This window comes from Panthera uncia (genome assembly GCF_023721935.1).
Source record: "Panthera uncia isolate 11264 chromosome B3 unlocalized genomic scaffold, Puncia_PCG_1.0 HiC_scaffold_1, whole genome shotgun sequence".
Classification (NCBI taxonomy): domain Eukaryota; kingdom Metazoa; phylum Chordata; class Mammalia; order Carnivora; family Felidae; genus Panthera; species Panthera uncia.
Window position 1 is genome coordinate 4,928,632 of NW_026057582.1, and position 24,463 is coordinate 4,953,094.

The window sequence follows — 24,463 nt, forward strand, 5'->3', positions numbered from 1 at the left end:
CCCAGGAAAGGGTCTAGCTACTCTTCACGTGATTTCTAATTAACGTGTTGGGGGTGGGGTTGGGGGGGAAATAACGGAAACCTGAAGTCGCACCATTTAAAACCAAAGTTTTCACCCTGTTTACGTTGGACGTGCTGCTTCCTCAAGTACGTGAAATACGTGAGAAATTGTAAAAGAGAGGGAAGAGCTAGATTCCATTGTTTTTCCACGAGAGACTCAGTGCTTACACTTGTCTTTGCCATCGGGTGGGGGGGGGGGATGCCACCTCGCAAAATCACAACCAATGCAAAAAATCCACTTAGAGTTGTCAGTGATTTCCATGTATATACAATTCCAGTAGCGAAATTCATAAGGCATCTTTCGACACTTAGATCGTTTTGTTATATCGCAATGTAAAAATATACCTTTATGTATCTTATCCGCTGGACACATTTTTCGAGTGCAAACAACACAAAATCAGCAAGAGTGCATGCTGGGGTACACACAAGAAGGAAAATGCTCAAAGATAAGCTTGAAAGAAAACGGAAGGACTAAAGACCCATTAGGGGGAGATACTGAGAAACAGAAGCTTCTAGAACAAGCATTTTTATAATAAAATAACTTCTGACGTCTCAAGAAGTCATTACAGGGGCAAAAGTAAAACCCAGTAATACATCAACCTGGGACACGTGCAGTTTTAAAAAAGAAACGAGTTGGGGGTTTCTGCTCGCTTTCAGGATATAGTAAGACCAAGGAAAATGTCCTGTGAGTTCCTGACAAATTCGGTTAGAACTCACTGCAGATCCCAGGACCAGGCCTCCACGGCATTTAAACTGGGTCGCTCCAGCCATAGCGGCACATTAACTCGAGAGAAGAAACATCGGCGGAGGGGACATCGGTGAGGAAAAGTCACGAAATAACTATGGTGCCGTGAGCACCACATTTACAAGTTACTTTTGTAAATCTTGCTCCTAAGGACCCTCAAATGCCGCATGCGAGCCCCCCCACCGCACACTAAGAGGCCGTCCCAGTTTTATGTTAGTGCACACGTGCATGTCAGGCCTCACATGCGTGTGATGCATTCTTCACGCCACATATTAAGTCTGACTTTTAAGTAAGGGGCAATACACGCTCAGCCTGCGGACGGCGTGCCAGGCGCTCTGTTCCGTGGGCGCTCCATGAGGATGCCGCCACAGGGTCCGTCCTCCCCAGATCCGCTGGGACCAGCCGAGCAGAGGTCCCGGTACCCGAGGCTGTCTTGTCAGTGCCCCGCCCCGGGCATTTTATATTCTGCAGCCAAACCCGTCGAGGCCCCAAGTGGATTCCACCAAGTCCTTCCTCCACGCAATGTCCTCTGCCCGCCCTCTTACCTGCTGGATCCAAACGTCTAGCATCCTGCCTGCTCTCCCCTAAGTGGCCGCACCGGCCTTGAGTGCCCCACCTGGACCCTCCTGTCTGGCCGGAAGTGTCTCCACCGCCCTACACATCTACCCAGCTCCGGGCCCCTGCTCTTCCCCTCGCCCCAAACCTCTTCTCTTCTTTAGTCCCTCCCCCTAATCTGGGCTCATCGGACGGTGTGGCCGCCACACCGGCAGGACCTAGGAGCGCCCGGCAGAGGACAGAAGGGAGAAGAAAGCAGATGCCAGCAAAGCACAGAGCTGAGGACAAGCGGTTCCCTCAACTGTCTTTGTACGCGAGGAGGCACAGAACGTGGATGGGTAACAGGCTATGATGCCATCTCCACAGCACGGCAGAGCCCTCCGTGGCTGTAATAATCAGTGTGTGTGAAACACTGAGCGCACCGTAGCCGCGTGCTGGTTAAATCCTCGGGACCGAGGCTTACTTATCGCACAATGCTAAACCACTGAACGAGGCCCCCCAAAAAGCCCTGAATTTTGCCTTGGCATTGCTTTGCCCTGGAAATTTGGGCATTCTATGCCTAAGATCGAAACACAGCCAGGGAAGGCAATGGAATTTTCCAGGCAGGTTAGGACCACAGCACGCAGCTGCCCACCGGAAGGTGCGGAGCGAGAGGCCGGCCGCAGCGGCACAGGACGCCAGGCCAAACAGCGGGACATCCAGGGCCGCCCTATAGCTCTCTTAGGGTTTCTACGAATCCTTCAGAGTTCCTGCAAAACCAGCTGGTAACCAAGCCAGATCGAATGTACAGCTACTTATCAAAACCCATCCAAGTAAAGGCGCAGGACTGCTGTTTAACTTCAGGTGCAGTGGCTTGTGTGATGGACACGTTTTCGTACGAGGAGAGTATCTGCTTGGCCGTACGGAAAAGGGTTCGGCAGCCTGGGTAGCAGCTTTGTTGAGAGAGCTGTGAGATTTCAGAAATGCCGCCTACCTTTGCAGTGTATCACCCGGCGTTTCCCTTGTGATTTCGGAGACAGGGACAGAAGCGCTAGATGAAGAGATAGCGAGAACTGCAGGAGGGACCTGGGGCAGCTAGCTCTTGGGGGGGGGGGGGGCCCCCCGCCCCTGCAGAGGAGCCCGTGGGGGGCTCAGGACCCGGCTCCACAGGCATAGGGCGATTATGGTTTTCAGCACGTGATTTCATGCTTCCCGAACAGGAAACGAATCCTAAATAAAGCACATGCCGCTACCTACGGAGGGCTGACTTTTACATCAGTTCCGGTTCTGAATCGAAGGGGGGAAAACCCAAAGTTAAAATGAGACGGGTTTGTTTAACGGGTGACATACCCGTCAACGATTTTGCATTTTCGATGCGCTTTTGAAGAAGGTTAATATCCTAACAATAGCATCTACCTTATTATAAAATGGGTTAACAAAAAGAAAAAAGAAAAGGTATATGGAAAGGTACATCATGAACTATTAGTTTGCAGTTTAGGAGACTGAAGGCAGAAAGAGAGAGTAAAAAAAAAAAAAAAAAGCTCCTTTTGGACAAAGTGACCACTTAACGCATCAGAGAGCTTTCCTATCAGAGGTGTTGCCTCGGGAGCCCCAGGGGAGAGGGAGGAACAAGAAAGGCCACACACGATCTTCAACCTAGAAGTTCGGCTTTCACACGTGTGGTGGCGTCTCACTCTTCCTCCTTGTTGACGCATCTTGAATCGGTCTTCAAGGGCGTAAGGGAAAGGGTCTAGTCTTTGCGACCAAGTTGCGGGCCGTGCCTGGGATCTGAGCCCCGACCCGTGGGCACGGGCTTCCTGGCACTCAGCCTGTCAGCCCCGCCACGCAGACTCCGCATGTGACAACTGGCCCCCGGAACCGCTCCGCGTGCGTCCCCCAAGTCCTGAGGGGACCGAGGGGCACGCGCACAAAAGTTGAACGGGACTTACCTCCGCTGAAGACGGGCTCCTTGGGTTTGCTGCGGAGACAAAACAGAAACAGGGTTTAGAGGGAGGCTGGTGTGGCAGGTGCTTAACCTCATTCATGAAAGACCCCCCAGCTCACCGGTGGCAGCACAGGCCGGTCACGCTGATGCTGTGCCGGTGATTCTCGCTAACGAGAGAAACAAAACCACGCAACTGCAGAGCGGGACAAATGTACGTGAGAACGTCTAAAACCAGGTGCAAGAGATTGTGACCCCAGCTTTGCCGCCACAACTGAGCTGTTTATGAGAGCAGGTTAAGTGTCTGCGGCAGGAAAACGTGCTTGGTCGGGATGCGAACGGCCACGTCTACACACGCAAAGGTTTGCTCTTCTCACGGATGATTGAAAGCACTTATTTAAAACCAGAAAGTTCCTGACGTAGGACTTGCCGACACACCCAGCTCCTGGCAGGGTGGCTACTGTGAGAAGGAAAAGAGGGAAAACATAAGGAATATCGGGGCCGCGGCCATCTCATCAGTGTTGTGGGGGCCCCACCGCGGATTTCTGCCGGGCTGGGACCACCCCACGACTGCACCCGGGAAACCAAATCCCCAGAGCATTCAAGGTCACGCCGCCGACGGACTAGGGACATCCCCAGGGGCAGGCTTCCCCGGGATGAGCTGGCATGAGCAGCCCCCAGGGCAGCAGAGCATGTGACCACTTCCCAGGACAAGCACCTGCCGGAAGAGGTCACCACCTGCCTGCCAGACAAGGGAAGGGACCCTCAGGCAGCCAGACAAGGAAGGGAAGGGACCCTCAGGCAGGGCAGGAAGTGTCTCCCGTTCAAACCCAGGTCTGCGAGACTCCGGTGTCTACACCATCTGCCCCATCCACCCTGCTTCCTGGATTGCCTCCTGCTTTAAGACATGGAACAAGACTGACCAAGTAAACGAAACCTGCCCCCGAGAGAGCCACAGAGGCACACAGGTTGGTGTGTGCGCGTATTTTTCAAAAAGTACCTGAGCAGATTTAGTCCCGATGTTACAATTCTCCTCCAGTTTTTTCTTCAAATACATTCAGAAACACCACCAGTAAGAATCAGCCTTAACCCCAGCATATAATAAATAACATTATCAATATGTTGGACTTCCGGATAATTTGATGCAGTACCGGGGGTAAACTCCTGACTGATGCTTTGGAAGTGCTCGGCAGTCTGTTCGAGCGTGCTTTACGTAGTTGGGGCTGTTGCGGGCTTAGTTTTCGGGACTCTCGCCTTTGGTCATTGAAAACTACTCTGAGAGGGGTGCCTGGGGGGCTCAGTTGGGTTAAGCGTCTGACTCTTGATTTCAGCTCAGGTCACGATCTCACAGTTCGTGAGTTCGAGCCCTATGTCGGGCTCTGCACGGACAGTGTGGAGCCTGCCTGGGATTCTCTCTCTCCCTCTCTGCCCCTCCCATGCATATTCTCTCTCTCTCTCTCTCTCAATAAACTTAAAAGAAAAATTTTTTAAATAAAAGATATTAAAAAAAAACCTACTCTGAAAGCATGACACAAAACTCGAAGTGCCACACTGGCCTCGAGGCCCTAGTGCCATCTCTCCTGACAACTTTATTTCTTTGTCTGCATCTCCCTCTGCTGTCCCCTGGTCCACGAGTCTAGCTGCCCCATCGCTGGTGTCCCTCCCACGTGCCCGGAGCTCCTGTGACAGGTGACTGGCCTGGCTTCCCCTCCTCCTGGACACCGTCCCATGGCCCCCGTGTTGTCTGTGCTCCAAGCCTCTTCCCAGGGAGGCCTCTGACGCTCTGCAACGTCCTGGGGTCCTCCCGACACACCCTGTGCCCCAGCCAGTGACAGTTCTCTGCACGGCTCCCAGCAGCCCTCTCATGCTGTTCCTCACCCAGCGGCGGGTAAACACAGTCAGGGCAGGGGTCTCTGCTCTGCTTGCTGCTGTGACGGCAAGGCCAGGGGCAGGGGGTGGGTGGTGTAGGGTTCCCCGGGCTCTCCCAGTGGGTCCTCAGACTTGACCATGGGCTGTGTCTCTGGGGCTCTCTGTCAGCTCTCCTGTCCCTCCTTCGGGGGTGACCGTTCTTGCAGGCACCTGGTCCACAGTGTAGATGATTTCTCTTGGTTCCCCTGCTCTGCCCTCATACGACAGCAGCTGATGTGCCTGTGTTTCAGAGGGGATGTCTTCCTTCCTGCACTCCGGACCTGCTCCTGATCTGTCACGAGCTCACTGAAGGCCTGCAGAAAGGTGTGCATGCGTGCGTACGTGTGTGTGTGCACGCACATGTGTGTGTGTGAAGCGCCCCCTGTGCATGGGGCTTGCAAAAATTCCAAACGACCACGACAGTCCACACCCGGCTGAATTATTCCGTGAGCTTTCGGCTGCTTTCTTCTGACGTGATCCCCGACGGCCCCTCTCCTCTGCAGCTCAGCCCAGGATAAAAGCAGCCGTGGACCCGTCTCTCCTAAGACAGGCTCATCGCCGTGTGGATTTTAGTTCATCGCATTACTTTGTGACCTCAGCTCCACGGTGGGTTTAAAATAGCCATGCTTCTGTCGATCACCGGCTTGTTCTCGCTGTCAGAGCGGGAGTGACAGTCCTGTGATCATCTAAGCGGAAACATAGGTCTTAACTCCGACTTTCACATATGATGAGAGTCACAGGCAGGGTGAGGACACGGGAGGAAGGGCCGAAGCAGAAGACGGCAGCACAAGCCTACCGGCTACAGGAACATAATGACGGGGAAGCCGGGTAGGGAATCAGAAGACACGAGAGCCATCTTTCCGTCATGACTTTAATCACAGAAGTGGAAAGACACAAAAGCCCCAGACGCAGGAACAAGCAATCCAGAACCTTCCCTGGAGATTGAGAAGAACAACTATGAACTATGTTCCTCTTAGAAAGAGCGATCCGTAGGGCAGTTCGAATTCCAGACACAGGGAGGCCCGTGGACTCCTGAGGCCGGGCTTGTGACATTACAGGAAGAATCAAAGATCTATCTATTAGGGGCGCGTGGGTGGCTCCGTCGGTTAAGCGTCCGCCTTCAGCTCAGGTCGTGACCTTGCAGTCTGTGAGTTCGAGCCCCACGTCAGGCTCTGTGCTGACAGCTCAGAGCCTGGAGCCTGCTTCGGATTCTGTGTCTCCCCCTCTCTCTGCCCCTCCCCTGCTCATATTCTGTCTCTCTCTGTCTCAAAAATAAATAAAAACTTAAAACAAAAAAGATCTATCTATTAAAACACTAGAAAAGGCAGTGTGGGTGTAAACAACTGAGGGTCATGGAGAAAGGCACTGTTGTCACCTTGCGCTCTGAACTGTGCATCAAGTTTTGGGCATATTGTATTTAGAAAGGATGCTATTGCTGTGTTCCATTCTTTGAGAAAGCTACGTTTTTTTTTTCACTTTTATAGAAGGCTACATTTTTCTTATATTCTTTTTTAAATGTTTACTTATTTTTTAGAGAGAGAGAGAGAGAGAGAGGCAGAGGGAAACGGAGAGGGAGAATCTCAAGCAGGTTCTGCACTGTCAGTACTGAGCCCGATGTGGGGCTTGAACTCATAAACCACGAGATCACGACCTGAGCCAAAATCAAGAGTTGGACACTCGACCGACTGAGCCACCCAGGTGCCCCAGAAAGCTACATTTTTAAAGCAAAAAAAATACTGTCTTTACTCTTGAATCCATTATTCCTGCCTCTGCACCACCACCTTTCTTCAACAGCAACAGAGTGCCAGGGAAACGGGAGCTCCACTCGTGGGTGCAAACCTTTTAAGCACAAACCTCTGGAGCAGTAGTAACAGAGGGGCAAACCCGTAGAAGGTGTTACGACAGCCGTGATGCAGGATTAAAGATGCTGCGGCCTCCGGTCAAAATCTCTCAACCGGAGCCGCATGCTGAACACCTGCCCTTTCCAGAACTCACTGCCAGTAGATTGCAAGGGGACCGTGGGAACCCGACACTGCTGAAAACGGGCCCGGGCTGCAAGTTCACTTGGTACGGGAGGAGGCCGCCGCCCCAGGGCCGAGTAGTTGGTCTCTGATCACCTGTTCCTTAGTGTGAGCTAAGTGGAAAAACGTGAGTGGGTGACGTTAACGCTCCCTGCACAGCCAGGGTGTGGTTCCGTGGGGGGAGGCGTGAGGCTTCACGCATCCCTGTCCCCGTGGGGAGCTGACACAGATGCCCCCCTCCTCCCCCCGGAAGCCCACGAGAGACATGAGCCCAGCGGAGAGGAAGGGTTTCCCCTCTGGTGAGCAGACCGTCATCTCTTGGCTAATCTGCCCTTGGCAGTGGCCAATACCTCCCGAGTGAACAGTGTCACGGTCGGGTATGGTTTTTACTGCTCTGTTTTGGCAGGATGACTTGCGGAAAGACTCTGGCTGTGTGTTTCCTTGAGCTGGTTGGCTCGGGAGACCATCTCAAGGATTCTCATAGGAAGCGGTACCTGGGGACTCACAGAGGATGCGAGGCAGCCGGGAGCCTGTGCCAGACCGGCGGCTGGATCTGGGGGCAGCAAGAGAAAATCAAACAGTTGGGCTGAGGAAAAGCCCCCACCCTGAGCCGTGAGCTCACAACCATGCAGCGGCTACGACCACCTGAGTCTGCATCGCATGTTGTTAACTCCCCGATAATGTTCACCGGGGACTCTGGGCACAGGGTGGTCTCCTAGTGGCCGTTTTTCTTTTCATCTGCTAACACTCACCTTGCCACACGGCAGGCTGGGTGTGTATGAGGAGGGGAGTCGGGCAGGGGCTCAGACTCCGATTTCACGGCACTCCCTGCGCTGTGCCCGCCTCTGTAGCGGGATCTGCGCTCGGAACTTCCGCAGCTCCCCACCTGTTAGCTAATTTACCCCACGTGCCTGAAAGGGGGCTCAGGAGCCCAGGTCCTGCACGCTGCGGATCTGACACATGGGGGACGCGTGTAACAGGGACCCCTGGGTGACCAGGATTAGAGCACAGCCAACAGGGGTCAACGCTGTTCGAGCAGAGATACTTGCCTTTGAAAATGATTTACGAGGCTCGATCAGAAAGGACACCATTCCAAAGTGAAACATGTTATCTCCCTGACATTTGTTCACCTATAAAAACCGTAGCTCCTGACATACGTACCAGGACTCCTCTTGAAACGATCTCACTTGATGAAATAATATTCCCGCTGGCAATCAAAATACTTTACTATGTAAGTAATGATTCTCTACATAAATGCCCTTAAGCAGCTTTCTACTAGAAATGGGGTCATGTAGGAAACATCTCAAAGAGTTTGGAAGTCACCGGAGACCCTACTTGGGGACAAAGACCGCTTCATAGACATTTCCAGCCAACACCTCCAGCTCAGTGTGGCAGAACCTGCCCAGATTTTGAAGTCAGCGGGGTCTGCGTTCGGATTGGCTAAGTCATTCTACCTCCACGTCTTAGTTTCTTTCACCTACAAAATGGGACTAAAGCCACCGTAAGGTCCAGGGCGTTGGCAAGATCAAACTGCGCCTGTAACAGAGTGCCCAATACGCGGTTTTTACTTAGATCACTTCCCTCTTGCTCCCAACATTGCTGACGAGAACCTACATGTAATCTCCAGGCCCCCTGCCCACCAGCCTCAAAACTAAAATATAAAGAATATGAGCACTTATTATTTTAACATGTGTTAAAAGATAAATGACCCCATGGCTCGGGGAGTGAACAACCCTTTCAGTAAAGCGAAGATGCTTAACTTAAGACACCTAATTTCCAGGGCAAAATGTTTTAGAATCTGAAGGGTGGTGTTAAAGTCATCTACCAATAGGTGGTGCTGTTTACATAGTTCTTAAATGACTATGTTTTTTTTTTTTGTTTGTTTGTTTTGTTTTGTTTTAAATTAAATATATATTCTTTCATTCACTCCACAAACATTTACTGAGCAGCTACTGTGTGCCAGGCCCTGTGCAAAGAGTTAGGGATACAAAGAATAATAAACAACAGCTTCTGCCTTCCCGAAGCTTAAGGGAGGACAAGGGGTATGTATGGGCATGGGGTGAGTGGGGAGGGAGTTACAGGTATAGATAAAGATAACCAGCAGGTGCAAAGCAATCTGAAAGGCAACTGACTCAGACCCAAGGGCCAGGCCAAGCTTCCCAGAGAAAGGGGTGTCCTGAGTTGGGTTCTGAAGGATCAGCTAGAGTTCCTCCAAATATATCCAACCATCCACCGCCACCAAATCTCCAGACACATACACATGTCACTCAGGAGGAGGAAAAACCCTCCACTTAATAAGTGCTAGAAGGTGTAATTCATTAAGCTCTGCATTGGCTTGTGTGGGGTGTTCTTTCTTTCCTTTTTTTTTTCTTTTTGTATCTGTGTTTTATTTTATAATACAATAAAGCTTTTTCTCCATATACTATCTTCTTACTGAGATTTGCATTTCTTTAATTAAGAGTGGATCTGATTATCTTTTCTTTAGTCAGTTGGCTATTTGTACTTCCTTCTCAGCAAACTGCCTGTTCAAATCCTCTGCCCGTTTTTCTAGTGAGCTGATTGTCTTTTTTCTGTTTGTGTTGAGTCCTTTGGAAACTAAGGAAACTGGCCCTTTTCAGTTGAATGTGTCGTTGACGTTTGTGGAGGGAGTGGGTCTGGTGTGTGTGCCGGGCCTTTCCACGTCCCACTCTGCCTTACACTGTGTTCTGTGCACCGTACGTGCTCAATAACTTAGGCAGTGCTGTGGGACGGAAGGGGTAAGGTGATACAAAATTGTTCAGGGTTTCTGATTCCTTCCTCCCTTTTCAGGTCAGGGTAAGGGTGGGAACAGGAGTTGGGGAATTCCGGAATGTCCGAAAGAAGAGGGGCACTGCCAGGACGAGCAGGCACACCGACATTAGCTCCAACACTTGGGGTAGAAGGTAATCATCACGGCCACCGTGGATGGAGTGCCAACAGCAGGCAAGCTCTGTGCTAAGGGTTCTTGCAAACATCTGGGCATTGTTCTAGATGTCGGGCTGGCCTGCCTAGATCAGAAAAACCTTGTTGGCACCTGATGTCCAACTGACGTATATTTGCCTAGCTAAATAATGATCTGCCTCTGAAGTTACACTGTCAGAGCATGTCTTCTGCCACAAAAACGTGGCTACGAAGCAAATGAAAAAGAAGGTTACAAATGTATTTAAATGATACACCAGACACACAGTACCCTAGAAATAAAGTCTAGATGGAAAAGGGATAAAACGTTAGCTCTGAGAGGTCTCTAAGTAGTGAGATTTTTCACTTCTTTTTTGGACATCTGGATTTCCTAAGACACATGCTACTTGTGTAATAAGTAAATTATCTCAAAGGAAAAAAATCTTGCTGGGGACAAGCGAGAGCTGGTATTAGACATGAATATGAGGGCACAGGAGAGGCTGGGGAGCCAGCACATGGGGGGCCAGAAACCCAGGCTGAGGGTTAAGCTCCAGATTGCACTATCAGTGATGGTGAGATAAAAGAACAAATTTGAGCCTTGAGGGCCTCAAGGTGTCACTGAAAAGACTCTTTCGTGGAATGTTACAGCTTTAGGACGGACGGAGCTCGGAGTCTCCAGCTCAGGGTTCTGGACCCTGTAAAATGGCTGGCACAGATGCTGAGGTTGTTCAATACAAAAGAGCATCTAAGGGGGGGCGCCTGGGTGGCTCAGTCGGTTGGGCGGCCGACTTTGGCTCAGGTCACGATCTCGCGGTCCGTGAGTTCGAGCCCCGCGTCGGGCTCTGTGCTGACAGCTCAGAGCCTGGAGCCTGTTTCAGATTCTGGGTCTCCCTCTCTCTGACCCTCCCCCGTTCATGCTCTGTCTCTCTCTGTCTCAAAAATAAATAAACGTTAAAAAAAAAAAAAAAGAGCATCTAAGGGGATACTTTCACATCTTTGTTATTTTGAAGCGTTCCCCTCCCACCCCCCCACATTTGTTGACTCTGAAATGCAGGGTTTAAATGTGTGTTCTGATGAGGTTTCCAGCAGATGGCTGAAACATTTCCCATTCTAACAAAATCAGTCCATTACAACAACTTTTTGCTGGAAACAAAGTCTTACTTACAAAGCTGATATATGTCAGTCCAGTCAGAATTACAAAGGGGGGGGCAGTTTTCTAACTGAAACACTTAATCAGTCTGGCAACATCCAACATAAATTGCATTCTAAGTAGTAGCTGTTTCTCTGATACAAAATACTTTTTTTTTTAATAAAAAAAATTCCCTATTGCCTTAGTACACTGGTTACATTAGATAGCACAGGTCATTCATCAGAATGTTACTGTTGATTTCTTATTTAAATTTAGTAAGTGCTTCACTATGACACAAAATCACTATATAATTGTTAATATTTATCATTAACAATACATGAAATAAATATCCCATGGCCATATGTTGCTTTTGTTCTTATAGAAGTTTGCCAGCACACAGATTAAGTGCTGTTAAAAATTTGTGGTTTCAGGGGCACCTGGGTGGCTCGGTCAGTTTAACGTCCAACTTGGTTCAGTTTATGATCTCGTGGTACGTGAGTCTGAGCCCCAGATCAGGCTTTGTGCTGACAGCTCGGAGCCCTGGAGCCTGCTTCAGATCCTGTGTCTCCCTTTCTCTCTGCCCCTCCCCTGCTTGTGCTCTCTCTCTCTCTCTCTCTCAAAAATAAATAAACATTAAAAACATTTTGTGTTTTGATACAAGCAAAGTATTCTAAAACATCAAACATTCTGGGGTGTCTGGGTGGCTTAGTCGGTTGAACGTCTGACTTCAGCTCAGGTCACGATCTCCCGGTTCATGGGTTCCAGCCTCGTGTCGGTCTCTGTGCCAACAGCTCAGAGCCTGGAGCCTGCTTCGGATTCTGCATCTCCCTCTCTCTCTGCCCCTCCCCCACTCACACTCTCTCAAAAATGAATAAACGTGTAAAAAAATTTAAAAAATAATAAAATGTTAAACATTCGAAGATAAAAGTCCCCAATGTCACAAGAATGACTGTCAAATCCAGCGACCATTTCCAAAGAAGATGAGAAGCCGGCACGAGAGGACTGCAACTCACAAAAGAACACAGTTTCTATTTTCATTGATATTTTTAAATACATTAGTCTATTTTGGAGAAGGTGAAAGCCGAAGATCTCAAAACCACTATCGTTTTATGTTCAACATTAAGGTTTGTGCGATATGCACGGAGGAGCTTACGGTTGCTGTAATTGTTACTGAGAAATCTGTATGCCGAGGTGGAACTGTTTTCCTTGAGCAAGAGGAGGCTTTTTCTAATTTCCGTGCAAGTGCCACATGCTCTGAACACAGCGCTGCATATGGTGTGCGGTAATGGGAGATCTGGAGCCAGTCTGTTTCACACAAGTTACGGCACCGTCGTGCGTGCAGGACGTCCTCCTTCCACAAACAGGACCCAACCGAAGCCGCCCCCCTGCTCCGCCCCTCCCTCGCGAGCATCCTGGCGAGCCCGCCTGGCTCATCCTGATGCCACGTGGACAACTGCGAAGCTGGGTGATACTTAGCGCTCCCCCCTGAGCGCTTCCAGATCTTGCCAGAACCCGGGTTGTGCTCGCAGGACCGCATCGCTCGCGTGAACACCATGCAACGCGTGCCAGACCAGAGAAAAGATGAATCGCTTTCTCTTACGAGCCCTTATCTTACGAGCCAGGGAATAAAAGCTCAGCATTTTGGAAAGCCTCATAAATGATTTTCCTCTGCCTGGCGCAGGTCTCACTTTGTAACAGCTGCCACGACACGAGGCCCGTGACTGAGTGCCAAGCCTCGTGCTGAGTGCTTTCCCACCAGTCAGTTCATTGATAAGATGGGAGGCAATTAGGGATGTACTAATCCCTAAGGCACCGCGGCAAAAGCGGAGGCTCGAAGGCGTCACGTGGCGGCACTGGTCGACGAACCCAGGCCTTTCTCTTACTCCAGAGACCCCGTGCCCTTTCCACCTTGTCTTGCTGCCCCGGTAGCCAAAGAAGACGAGCTCTGGAAATGTAAGCCAGCATCCGGGAACCACAGACCAATATCAGAGCAACGAGCCAGAGATCTTACTATCTTAGACCGCTGAGTACCACGGTGTTTCGAAGGGGGTTATGTGAGGGCCACCTTTCTATACCTTTCTCTGCACGCTTTAAGTCCCAGAGCCCAGGCATCGGTCAACGAGATGCGACCTCTGCTTTGACGCCGGGTCGAGGCAGCTCAAGGGTGGGGCTGCTCAGGCGGGAAAGGAGGAGAAGAAGGAAGGAGAGGGTCAGGCAGAGACTGAGTCACCAACTTGACCTTCACTGCTATTGCTTCTTAGCTGTTTCTTTCTGTCTGAGTTATTGCGCTAATATTTCTACAGGCCCCTGAAGGTATCTGCCAGGACAAGCAATTCCCTAAGAGAAGGCAAGAACTTTCTTTCTGAAACTCCTCAGGTGTGTGGGAGCAACTCAACCAGCTCGGGGCTACGTGGGCCTCAACTACTCCTGGGTCTTAATGAGGCACGGGGCTTATTTTTAAATGGACATGTTTAGTTGCTTGAATTATTTTTAGAAAATGATTGGTGGATTTTCCTGGCCCCTCATTTCTAAGTCAAAGTCTCCTGCTGTGGCATTAAAAACAAAACAAAACAAAACACACACACACACACACACACACACACACACACACAACCCCTTTGCAAATATCTTTTATGGAAATATTTACCCAGAACATTTATCAAAGCCATAGGATTTAAGAGATAAAACAGATCTGGTGTTTGCACAATGCAGATTCTTTTTTGGAAATTCTTAACAAAAATCAGATGTGCACAGAAGGAGCCAAGGTTTTAAGAACCGCCAAGATCTAGACACTTCAGGTCAACTTCCAAGCTTACCCTACATTCAAGAAGCCTGAAGGCCACACGGCATGACCCATTTATACTCTACTGTCATAGTAACCACTTGGCCTTATTTCAAAGGTATTATCACCTAATTAGCATAATCTTCTGATAAGAAGTACTAATAGCCTAAATTAGAAGGCAGAACCCCACATCAGTGGTCTCCGGGACTGTTAATCAACTGTGGCCCTAACCTGCTGATGTTAGCATTGCCTGCATCTTTCCTGCAGAAGCTACCTTTTAGGGATAAAACTGAAAAACAATTCAGGCCTCCTTACGGGACTGAATCAGAATAGATTTACAAACTTGGAATTTTTACAGCCTGTGGGTTGGAGTCCATTGCTTTATGACTAAGCCTTCTCCTTACATAAACATTTGGGGCGGGGGGGGGGGGGACACGTTTAGCCTGTGAAGCTGAGACTCCTTCCTCAGCCTTGCTCAACAGAGAGAATGAAGGCACAGAATGAAAGCACAAGGTTTAAAAAGGCAGGTATCTACACAGAGAAACGATCTCACAAACACGCACATTCATAAACATAAAACAGGCTCTGAAAATGCCAACAAGGAGCTTTCACTAGTAAAAGGTTACTGTTAGTCGTAGAGGTGTTTGTCATAATCCGTTATAAATTAACCTCAAAGGGAAATGCTCAATTATAAGCATGCGTATTTCAGGAAACCGGAAAGAAATGGCTCCCATTTCTGGTGTTAGCTCGATATTCAAGAAGGTTTCTAACAAATCCTAAAACTCCAGCTTTTCACCCAGTCGGTCTACCTTAGAAAATACTGTCGACGCACTTAAAGAACCCACTGAAATTAATTTCTGAATGACAGCAGAAGGTACCAGAAGTGTGAAGTGTTCCGTAGGGAAATTCAGAATGGCTTCCCCAATTCCACGGACTTGGGGCCGAGCAAATTCTCAGGAGCTACTTTGGCCTGCACGAGGGTGCGGGGACGTCCAGTTATGGTTTTCCACCTGGACAACGAGCGGTGTGAAGGGTGACGAGCAGCCGCCTCAAATGGGGGCTTGAGTAGCGCCCACCGCGCTCAGGAGAAGGGCGCTCCGCGGGCGAGAGCGCGTACACACTGGGTGCTCTTCTGATTCATCGCTGGGGGAAAAGAGGTAACGAAACCTCTGAACGGTGGGACCAGCAGAGAAGATGCCCTTACCTTTCACTGTTCTTTTTGCCGCTGGAAGTACTGCTTGTAGATCCCGTGCGGGTTCGGTTTCCTTTGGAATCTCCGCAGCTTTCCCTTCGACCACCAGGAGATACTCGCTCAGAGGAGCTGGTCCTCTTGATGGTACTGAGGCAACACAGAAATGACAATGAGATTCTTAACAGTGATTTTATTTTACTGCCGAGGGCAAACATATACACGTAGATCATATTTCTATATGGATATTTAAAAAGGGGGACGCCTGGGTGGCTCAGTCGGTTGAGCGTCCGACTTCAGCTCAGGTCACGATCTCGCGGTCTGTGAGTTCGAGCCCCGCGTCGGGCTCTGGGCTGATGGCTCAGAGCCTGGAGCCTGCTTCCGATTCTGTGTCTCCCTCTCTCTCTGCCCCTCCCCCGTTCATGCTCTGTCTCTCTCTGTCTCAAAAATAAATAAACGTTAAAAAAAATTTTTTTTAAAGGGATTGATTCTAAAGCCCTAACTATACAATATGTGTAAGCGTGTGTGTGTGTGTGTGTGTATGGATGGATGTTATCCTCTGCAGAATGGCAGTTGGGATCAATGTCTCTGCTCACTGCCTTTGGAACTGTGGTCATTAGTCCGGGTCAAAGTCATAGCAGGGGCGCCTGGGAGGCTCAGTCGGTTGAGCGTCCGACTTTGGCTCAGGTCATGATTTCACAGTTCATGAGTTCGAGCCCCATGTTGGGCTCTGTGCTGACAGCTCAGAGCCTGGAGTCTGCTTCGGATTCTGTGTCTCCTCCTCTCTCTGCCCCTCCCTGGCTTGCACTCTGTCTCTCTCTCTCAAAAATAAATAAACATTAAAAAAAAATTTTTTTTAAAGACAGCAAAGTCATGGCAGAAACTGAAAGGAAACATCCCAACAACCTTGTGAGCACTCCAGCAGCTTCATGGGAAGTATCCTGCCCTTGAGCAGGCTTCAGTCTAAACCAGTGGTGCTCAGCCAGGGGTGACTTCACCCCCAGAGGACATTGGGCAATGTCTGGAGACACCTTTGGTTGTCACGAGTGGGGGGAGAGGGCTCCTGCTGGCATCCAGTGGGTAGAGGTCAGGGATGCTACTGACACCTGCAATGCCCAGGACATTCTGATACAAAGAACGATCCGGCCCCCAGAGTCGGCAGTGCTGGTGCTGAAGAACTCTGGTCTGAAGACAAATGCAAACAGAGTGCCACCGGCAGTGACAGAAACATTCCACAACACGTATGATGCCTTTGTTTGCAGGTGAGTATAGCCAGTTGTGGGGGAGGGGGGCTAGACTGGTTGAGGGTCTGGGGTGCGACAGCTGTGAAGATCTCCTGGACCCTGCAGATTTCTGGGGGAGATCAAACAAATGGCTTGAACATGTTATAATTCCACAGTAGGGAAGGGCCTGTTCTAGGAAGAAGGATGGCCCGTGCACAGGTAGTTCATGGACACGAAAGGATGGCCCGTGTGTGGGAGGTTCACGGACACAAAAGGATGGCCTGTGCACAGGTAGCTCGTGGACACGAAAGGATGGCCCGTGCGCAGGTAGTTTGTGCACATGAAGGGTAAGTCGTGCTGTTCTTGGAGCACATACGTGTATTACAGGCCTCCCTGTAAAGTTTTTATCCTCATCACTAGGCCACACATTCCTTGGGATCCCATCTCCTTGATCATTCTTACATATTTCAAGAGCCTAGTAAAGAAGCTAGATACTTATTACATGAAAAAGATGGAAAAAAAATGAATAAATGAACGCAGTATCACACTTTGAGCCTGTCACAGGAAGAGACATGAAGGGCTCTAACTTAGCACCAGCCCAGTAAGAAAGAAGGAGAGGGCTGGCTGGCGGTGCGGGTCCCGGGCAGGGGCTGTGGGGAGGGGCCTGCCCAGGGAGTGGGGAGTGGGAGCCGGGCAGCAGAGAAAGGAAAGAAGGCCAGAGAGAGGGGCCGAAGGTGGGAGGACGCGGGGCACAGGTGGCGCTGGGGCCACTGGACACAGGGACGTGACAGAAATGCCAGGTGGCTGTGAGAGCTCAGCCCCAGGGAGGGGGAAGACCAGGCCACATTTTGGGACACAGGTGCCAAGGACGTGAGGCCAAGGCCAGGCTCCTGGGAGGAAGGTCTGAGCCCCCCTTTCTCCTGACGACACAGCACAGCCGTGCCCCCGGTCTCTCTTCTTCCTCTGTCCTCGTCCCCTTCCTTCAGGCCAGCTCCAGTCCTTTCCCTGTTGGAACTGCTGATGGCTCAGCGAAGAATCTCTTAGCATGTTTTTTTAAAACCTCACGGTGTGTCGGATTTGAAAAGCCATCTCGCTCTCTGGGTGAGCAAACATAAATAAGTTGACCATAATTGTGGGGATGTGATATGCTGTCTGCACAGCCTTCTTGGTGACTGAGGAAGCTTTGGATTCGCAGCCGGATTTGAATCTTACAGCCGGATCCAAATGGGCACGCCTCAAGGTCAGAACGTGCATTTTTAGAATGCTCAATTTGGGGACCAGGAAATTACAGATCTTAGGAGAGCACGACATTTCTGAAATTTGGGACTGAGGTCTAAAAATTACAGAAACCCTTGCGCTCGAAGTTCAATTTCTGCCAGCGACGACACACAGCAAGCTGATTTAACGCCGCGGGATCGTTCTCTGCCTGGCATCTGGCGAGGGGCTCGCGGGCACGCTGCCTGGCCCCTGGAGGGCCCCCGGAAGGCACCAGCAGCAGGTGACCGGCATGGTGTCCCTGGGGGAGTTCATGGCAAGTTCACGGCCACTTAAAGACTTGTATCAAACACCCTTAAGGAGCTGAGAAACCATGACTACTAATCAACGGTGGCAAACATTAACCGGTTTTCTGATGACTCTGAGCTGGGTCGCTGGAAGAGCTAACGGGACACCAGTGATGGAGACGTGGAAACAGCGGTGGCAGGGACAGGCCACACACACGGAGAACTTCGTGGCTGGCGTCTGGTATCGCGTTTAGACCTCACACGTTCTCTGAGAATGTATCACTGTCTCCATTACACAGATGAGGACACAAAATCAGGGATGAGGCGGCTCGTGAGGGTCCTCCCCCCACCCCCGCCCCCACCCTGTCTCTCTGCTGGGCTTCCTGCTGAAGAAGGGCGACAGTTCACGAGACACCCAAGGACATGGGTGGGAGGGTCTGCTGAACGTCTAAAAATCCAACAAATGTCAACGATTAATATGGATGCGTGTTTGAGGCTCAACCAACGGGAGGCACTGCGAACCTGAACGCTGCAGCGCTAAAGGGACCCGGCGCTCTGGGCGGTGAAAACAAATCTAAGGACCCTCACCTGTGTGTCCAGCTGTGCTGTTTGTGTGCCTTTGGAAGACACACACCTGTTCAATCTATGCGTAAGAGGCCCAGAGACACAGTGGACGAAACCGAGCGCGGGATCAAAAGCGTGGAAAAATATTTTGGTAAGCTTCGATCAACAACAGAACGCACACCGCCCATCGACACGGAAAACACTTCCATCTGCATACACAGACTTGGATACAATTCATCCCAGCTCTACCCAGATATCTCTCATGCCCACATTTGCATTAAAATGCTAAGCTTTTAAAAAATCTACTATTGTTGTATGGGGGGGGGGAGGGGGAAAAACCAAGATATTTCCTTTTGAGAGCCAAGGGCTCTTACGAATTAAAGAGGATTTACCAGGACTCAAAGAGAAGGACAGAAAATAAAGCTGGAAGACCAGACATTCGCAGGATCAAGGGCAGCCAGAAGGAGTAACACTGTATACTCACTGCGAGAAGCCTCCTTAAATAACCAGCAGGGAATATCAAAGAAGTTATGTTCCCTCCGGACAGCAAGGGAAAAACAATCCCTTCATTTTGCAAGTGGTGGGACTGGCTGGTGAGAGACTGCACACCGTGGAGTACATTTTCTAGTGCTTAGGGCAAGGAAAGTAGTTTTGGCATAGAACCGCATGGATACGGTTTCTTCTTTTCCCTTCTGGTCTCTACCCCCACTCCTGAACCAAAAACCTTCTAAGGTCTGAAAATATAACGGTTCTTTACATTATGTACCCATTCAATGGTTTTTGCCAATTCAAATGAAATTTCAGAAATAAAATTTCTGCAAGGGTGACTGGTGAGCAGAGGAGAGTGGCAAGCTTTCTTCTTCTGGTTGGATAGTAACTCTAAGCATGATAAGCCGACAATTGTGTCTTTCTTTCATTATGTGATTTGGAATCAAGGGTCAGTTTTCTACCATTTTGCAAGAAGATCTCCAACTTTTACAATTAAAAAAAAAAAAAGAGGGGCACCCGGGTGGCTCAGTCGGTTGGGTGTCTGGCTTTGGCTCTGGTCGTGGTCTCGTGGTTCGTGGGTTCAGGCCCCGCGTCGGGCTCTGTGCTGACGGCTGGGAGCCTGGAGCCTGCTTCGGATTCTGTGTCTCCCTCTCTCTCTGCCCCTCCCCCGCGCTCTCTCTCTCTCTCTCTCTCTCTCTCAGAAATAAAATGAAAACATAAAAAAAAATAACAACTAGAAATCTGACAGCTCACTCCTGTGTACCACTAGAGATTTTCTGATAACGTCATTTGTCCTGAGAACCGGGGTGATCATACTCAATTAAAACAATTAGCCACTCAACAAATACTTATCAGGCATTGACCGTTTGTCTTGCAAGTTACAATGCTTGCAGGAGACCACCCACTTCAATAATCACAAAATGGTCTGATCTTTCTCTTCTGCCATATCTTTGTGGCAGAAATCAAGTCATTTCCTAGGAAGGCTGGTCACTTAGAATCTGACAGATCAGAAAAAGCTTTTCTCGTACCTATGAAGCCACTCCCTAAGCCCAGAGGGGTGACTCCAGGACTTCTGAGAAAGGGACAGGTGTCAACTCATCTTCTCCGTGCAGTAGCAGAACACTTCCACCGCTATTTTGCTACAGAAACAGACTCAAAACGTGAGTTTAACGCCTACATCTCAATAGCTCCGAGTGATGAGGAAATATATTAGAAGTAATAATTTTTAGGGGCGCCTGGGTGGCTCGGTCGGTTAAGCGTCCGACTTCGGCTCAGGTCATGATCTCACGGTCCGTGAGTTCGAGCCCCGCGTCGGGCTCTGTGCTGACCGCTCAGAGCCTGGAGCCTGTTTCGGATTCTGTGTCTCCCTCTCTCTGACCCTCCCCCGTTCATGCTCTGTCTCTCTCTGTCTCAAAAATAAATAAACGTTAAAAAAAATTTAAAAAAAGAAGTAATAATTTTTAAAGACCCATAAAATCAGGGGTGCCTGGGTGGCTCAGTTGGTTAAGTGTCTAACTCTTGATCTCAGCTCGGGTCATTTAAACCCAACTTTTGAAATCGTGTGCGTGTCCGGCACTGACTGGTGCACTTACAAATGCGTATTTCTAACAAGCGTAACCATTTTTTCCAAAGGACGGTCAGTTGTTTATTTGGAAGTGATAGATGTTTACCACCCTATCTTATGCTTGGAACGGAGTGCTTTTTAAATAATGCTCTGTTTTGTACCAGTTTTGTTCTTTTGATCTGTCTTCTCACAGCTCTGCCCTATTGTAAAACTCTACTTTGGGGCGGAAAGAATGAGTGATTGTCTCTGTTCTGAGCCAGTGGAAATGTTATTCTATTGTGCTGCCGCATCCCCACTGAGCAAGGTATGACCTACAATGTCTTCCCCCGGATTGTCTGCCTTTTTTCCTTTGACTAATGGAAACAAAGCTTTTCCCAAGGATTCCAAATCAAGCCCCCAATCGAAGTCTTAATTGGCAACACAAAGCACAGCCGCTGGGTGCTGGACAAGTTCCAAAGGAGATTTTGTTCTTAAGCACCAGGCTGAAAAAACCCCAGAGAAAAGAAAACAAACATATACCCATCCACACGCTGCAGATGCCCCGACTTGGTTAATTTGGAACTCTGATTACAGAAAAATTCCCGCATGATTGTAAACATATTTGAAACGTCCTGGAAGCTATTTTAATCCTAATATTCAGAATGCCCAGCAAGCTTCTTTCTCTTTTCGGAATTCTCTCCTAATGAGACATCTATAGGAACTTGACCACGGAGGAATAATTAGATGCTACTGTTTGGGTTTCCAACTTCCAAGTGGATGGGAACTAACATCCTTGGAAGCCCATAAAAGCCAGAGAAACAAAATAAATGAATCACTAAGTTCTACCCGGAAAACCAAGAGTCTTGGACTCAATCTAGAAAGCCATGTATTTCTGGTTGGCTGTTCTACAACAGTTTATCAGAGGAACCAAACTCATTATTCTGTAAATTAAAAACAAGCATCTACGGAGGCCTTAGAAAATTTCTGCAAGGAAGGTTAGTGTTTAAATGTGAATACGCATACATGTACATACACACACAATATGATGGCTACAGATAACCAACCCTCCACACTCCCTCCCTTCTTTCCTTCCTAAGATAATATTGTTGAAAGCAGACACTAACCACGAGCCCTTGCACGCACATGGCTGACAAAAGGGGGCAGGAGACCCAGGCTTCTGCTCGTAGCACATGGCCAGTTCTGTCCTTGGAGCCCAGCCCCCGCAGTCCCTTCCTTCCAGGCAGTCCTGTCTCTCAGACTCTCTGCCAGAAGTCTCTGTTTAGAGTCACCCTCAGGACTGCCTCTGTTCTGTCAGCACCCACAGGGGCCTCTTGGAACGTCACCACTCCTGACAGCAGCACACAGCAGGGGACATACAGGAGGGAGCATTTCCCAACAGTAATTATATCAAGCACTTTTTATGAGCTGATGTAAGTGCTGACCTGGACAGCTTTGCGGGAAGCAGCCTAACACAGCGACGGGAGCATCAGCCCTGGATGCACAGGAACCTGGGTCCGAGCCCCTGTTCCCAGCTCTGTGCCCGTGGGGCCTGGGGAAGTTGCCTCACTTCTCTGAGCCTCAGTCTTCTCAGAAAATAGGAATAATAATATCATTTTGAGGATTAGTGACAACATATTAAAAACCCAGAGCTTCGGGGCGTCTGGGTGACAGTCGGCTGAGTCAGCTCAGGTTGTGATCCCACGGTTCGTGGGTTCAAGCCCTGAATTGGGCTCTGTGCTAACAGCGTGGACCCTGCTTGGGATTCTGTCTCCTTCTCTCTCTGCCCCCTCCCCTGCCCACTCTCAATCTCTCTCCAAAATAAATAAATAAACATTAAAAAAATTAGAGAAAGACAAATATCATATGATTTTACTCATGTGGAATTTAGGATACAAAACAGATGAACATAAGGAAGAGAAGCGAAAATAATATAAAAACAAGGAGGGGGACAAAACAGAAGAGACTCTTAAATACAGAGAACAAACTGAGGGTTGCTGGAGGGGTTGTGGGTGGGCGGATGGTCTAAAAGGGCAAGGGGCATTAAGGAGGACACTTGTCGGGATGAGCCCTGGGTGTTACACGTAGGGGATGAATCACTGCAATCTACTCCTGAAATCATTATTGCACTAAATGCCAACTAACTTGGATGTAAATTAAAATAAAATAAAAATAAAAATAAAATAAAATAAAATAAAATAAAATAAAATAAAATAAAATAAACTGGTACTTCGTAGGCTTTCATTATCATTAAAGAATGATTTCTATCATCGTCATGGACTTAAAGGGGCCCTCAACTACCCACTGAGGTCTCTGCTGTTTCCTGGGGAAAGCGTCCATCTGATTCCATAGCCCAGCCTCGTTTCTGCAGTCAGTTTCAGAAACTTCATTCCCCAGCCTTATCCTACCCTGAATCAATGTTTCAAACACTAGAACTGAAAACACAATTTGCCAGGAGTTCTAGCAATCATGCCAATTAATCCTATGAGGTCTAAGAAAATCATAAATATTCTATGAAGTGAAGGGCACCATGACACTACGTCAAAGTTACTTTGGACTCAACATAGAGACCTTCTATAAAATCAAAGAGCAAGAATGTTGGACTCAAGCTCTCACAGAATGAACCGAAAGCTAGAAATTATATTTGCATTGCGACTTTGACTTTTACCTTTGTGCTCTGAAAGACGTTATTTTATTTAAATTCCAAAATATAAGAGACATAAATGATAGAATTCTATTTTATCCAAGAATAAAGGGAAAGAGTCTCATCTTTCCAATAATAATTTGCTACTTTTTTTTTTTAAGATTTATTTGTTTGAGTCATCTCTACACTCAACACGAGGCTCAAACTCACAACCCCAAGATCAAGAGTCGCGAGTCACACGCTCTACCAGCTGAGTCAGTCAGGTGCTGCGATAATTTCCTACTTTAAAAAGTCACTCTTGGGGCGCCTGGGTGGCTCAGTCGGTTAAGCATCCAACTTCAGCTCAGGTCACGATCTCACGGTCCGTGAGTTCGAGCCCCGCGTCGGGCTCTGGGATGATGGCTCAGAGCCTGGAGCCTGCTTCCCATTCTGTGTCTCCCTCTCTCTCTGCCCCTCCCCCGTTCATGCTCTGTCTCTCTCTGTCTCAAAAATAAATAAACGTTAAAAATAAAAATAAAAATAAAAAAGTCACTCTTGAAATGAGAAAAACTCACTCTTGAACAGCCAATGGGTCAAAGAAGAAATCACAAGGAAATTTAGAAAATTTCTGGAAACAAGTGAAAATAAAAACATACTAAAACTTACAGGAGATGCAGAACACAATACTAAGAGGGAAGTTTATAGCAGTAGACTTGCATTAAGAAGAAGAAAGATCTCAAAACAACAACCTAACTTTCTACCTCAAGGAACTAGAAAAGGATAAACTAAAAGGTTAGTGAAAGTAAGGAGCTAATTAATAAAGATTAGAGCAGAGGTAAACACAATAGAGAATAGAAAACAAACCAATGAAACCATAATTTTAGAATATTTTTAAAGAATTTTTTTTAAGTTTTATGTATTCATTTATTTTTAGAGAGAGAGAGCGAGTGAGTGAGTGTGGGGGAGAGACCAAATCCCAAGCAGGTTCTGTGCTGTCAGCACAAAGCCCGACACGGGGCTGGAACTCATGAACCATGAGATTACCACCTGAGCTGAAGTCAAAAGTCAGACATTTAACTGACTGAGCCACCCAGGCCCCTAAATTTCTTTTAAAAAGACCAACAAAACTGACAAATCCTCAGCTACACTAAGAAAAAAATGAGACTCAAATAACCAAAATTAGAAATGAAAATTAGAAATGAAAGAGAGGATATTACAACTGTTATCACAGAAGTAAAAAGAATTCTATGGGGCTACTATGAGCAATTATATGCTAACAAATTGGATAACCTAGAAG

The 24,463-nt window shown here is 48.5% G+C and overlaps 1 protein-coding gene across 1 annotated transcript in view; it reads right to left on the reverse strand.

Moving 5' to 3' along the window:
* Positions 1-24,463, reverse strand: part of EML1 (EMAP like 1) — a 78,535-nt gene that overhangs the window by 34,689 nt on the left and 19,383 nt on the right. Inside the window, exons 3-4 of the mRNA XM_049612175.1 lie at positions 15,241-15,375; positions 3,288-3,316 (exon numbers count right to left, since the gene is read on the reverse strand). Of these exons, the coding sequence (XP_049468132.1) occupies positions 3,288-3,316; positions 15,241-15,375 (164 nt within the window). The remainder of the gene's footprint in view (positions 1-3,287; positions 3,317-15,240; positions 15,376-24,463) is intronic.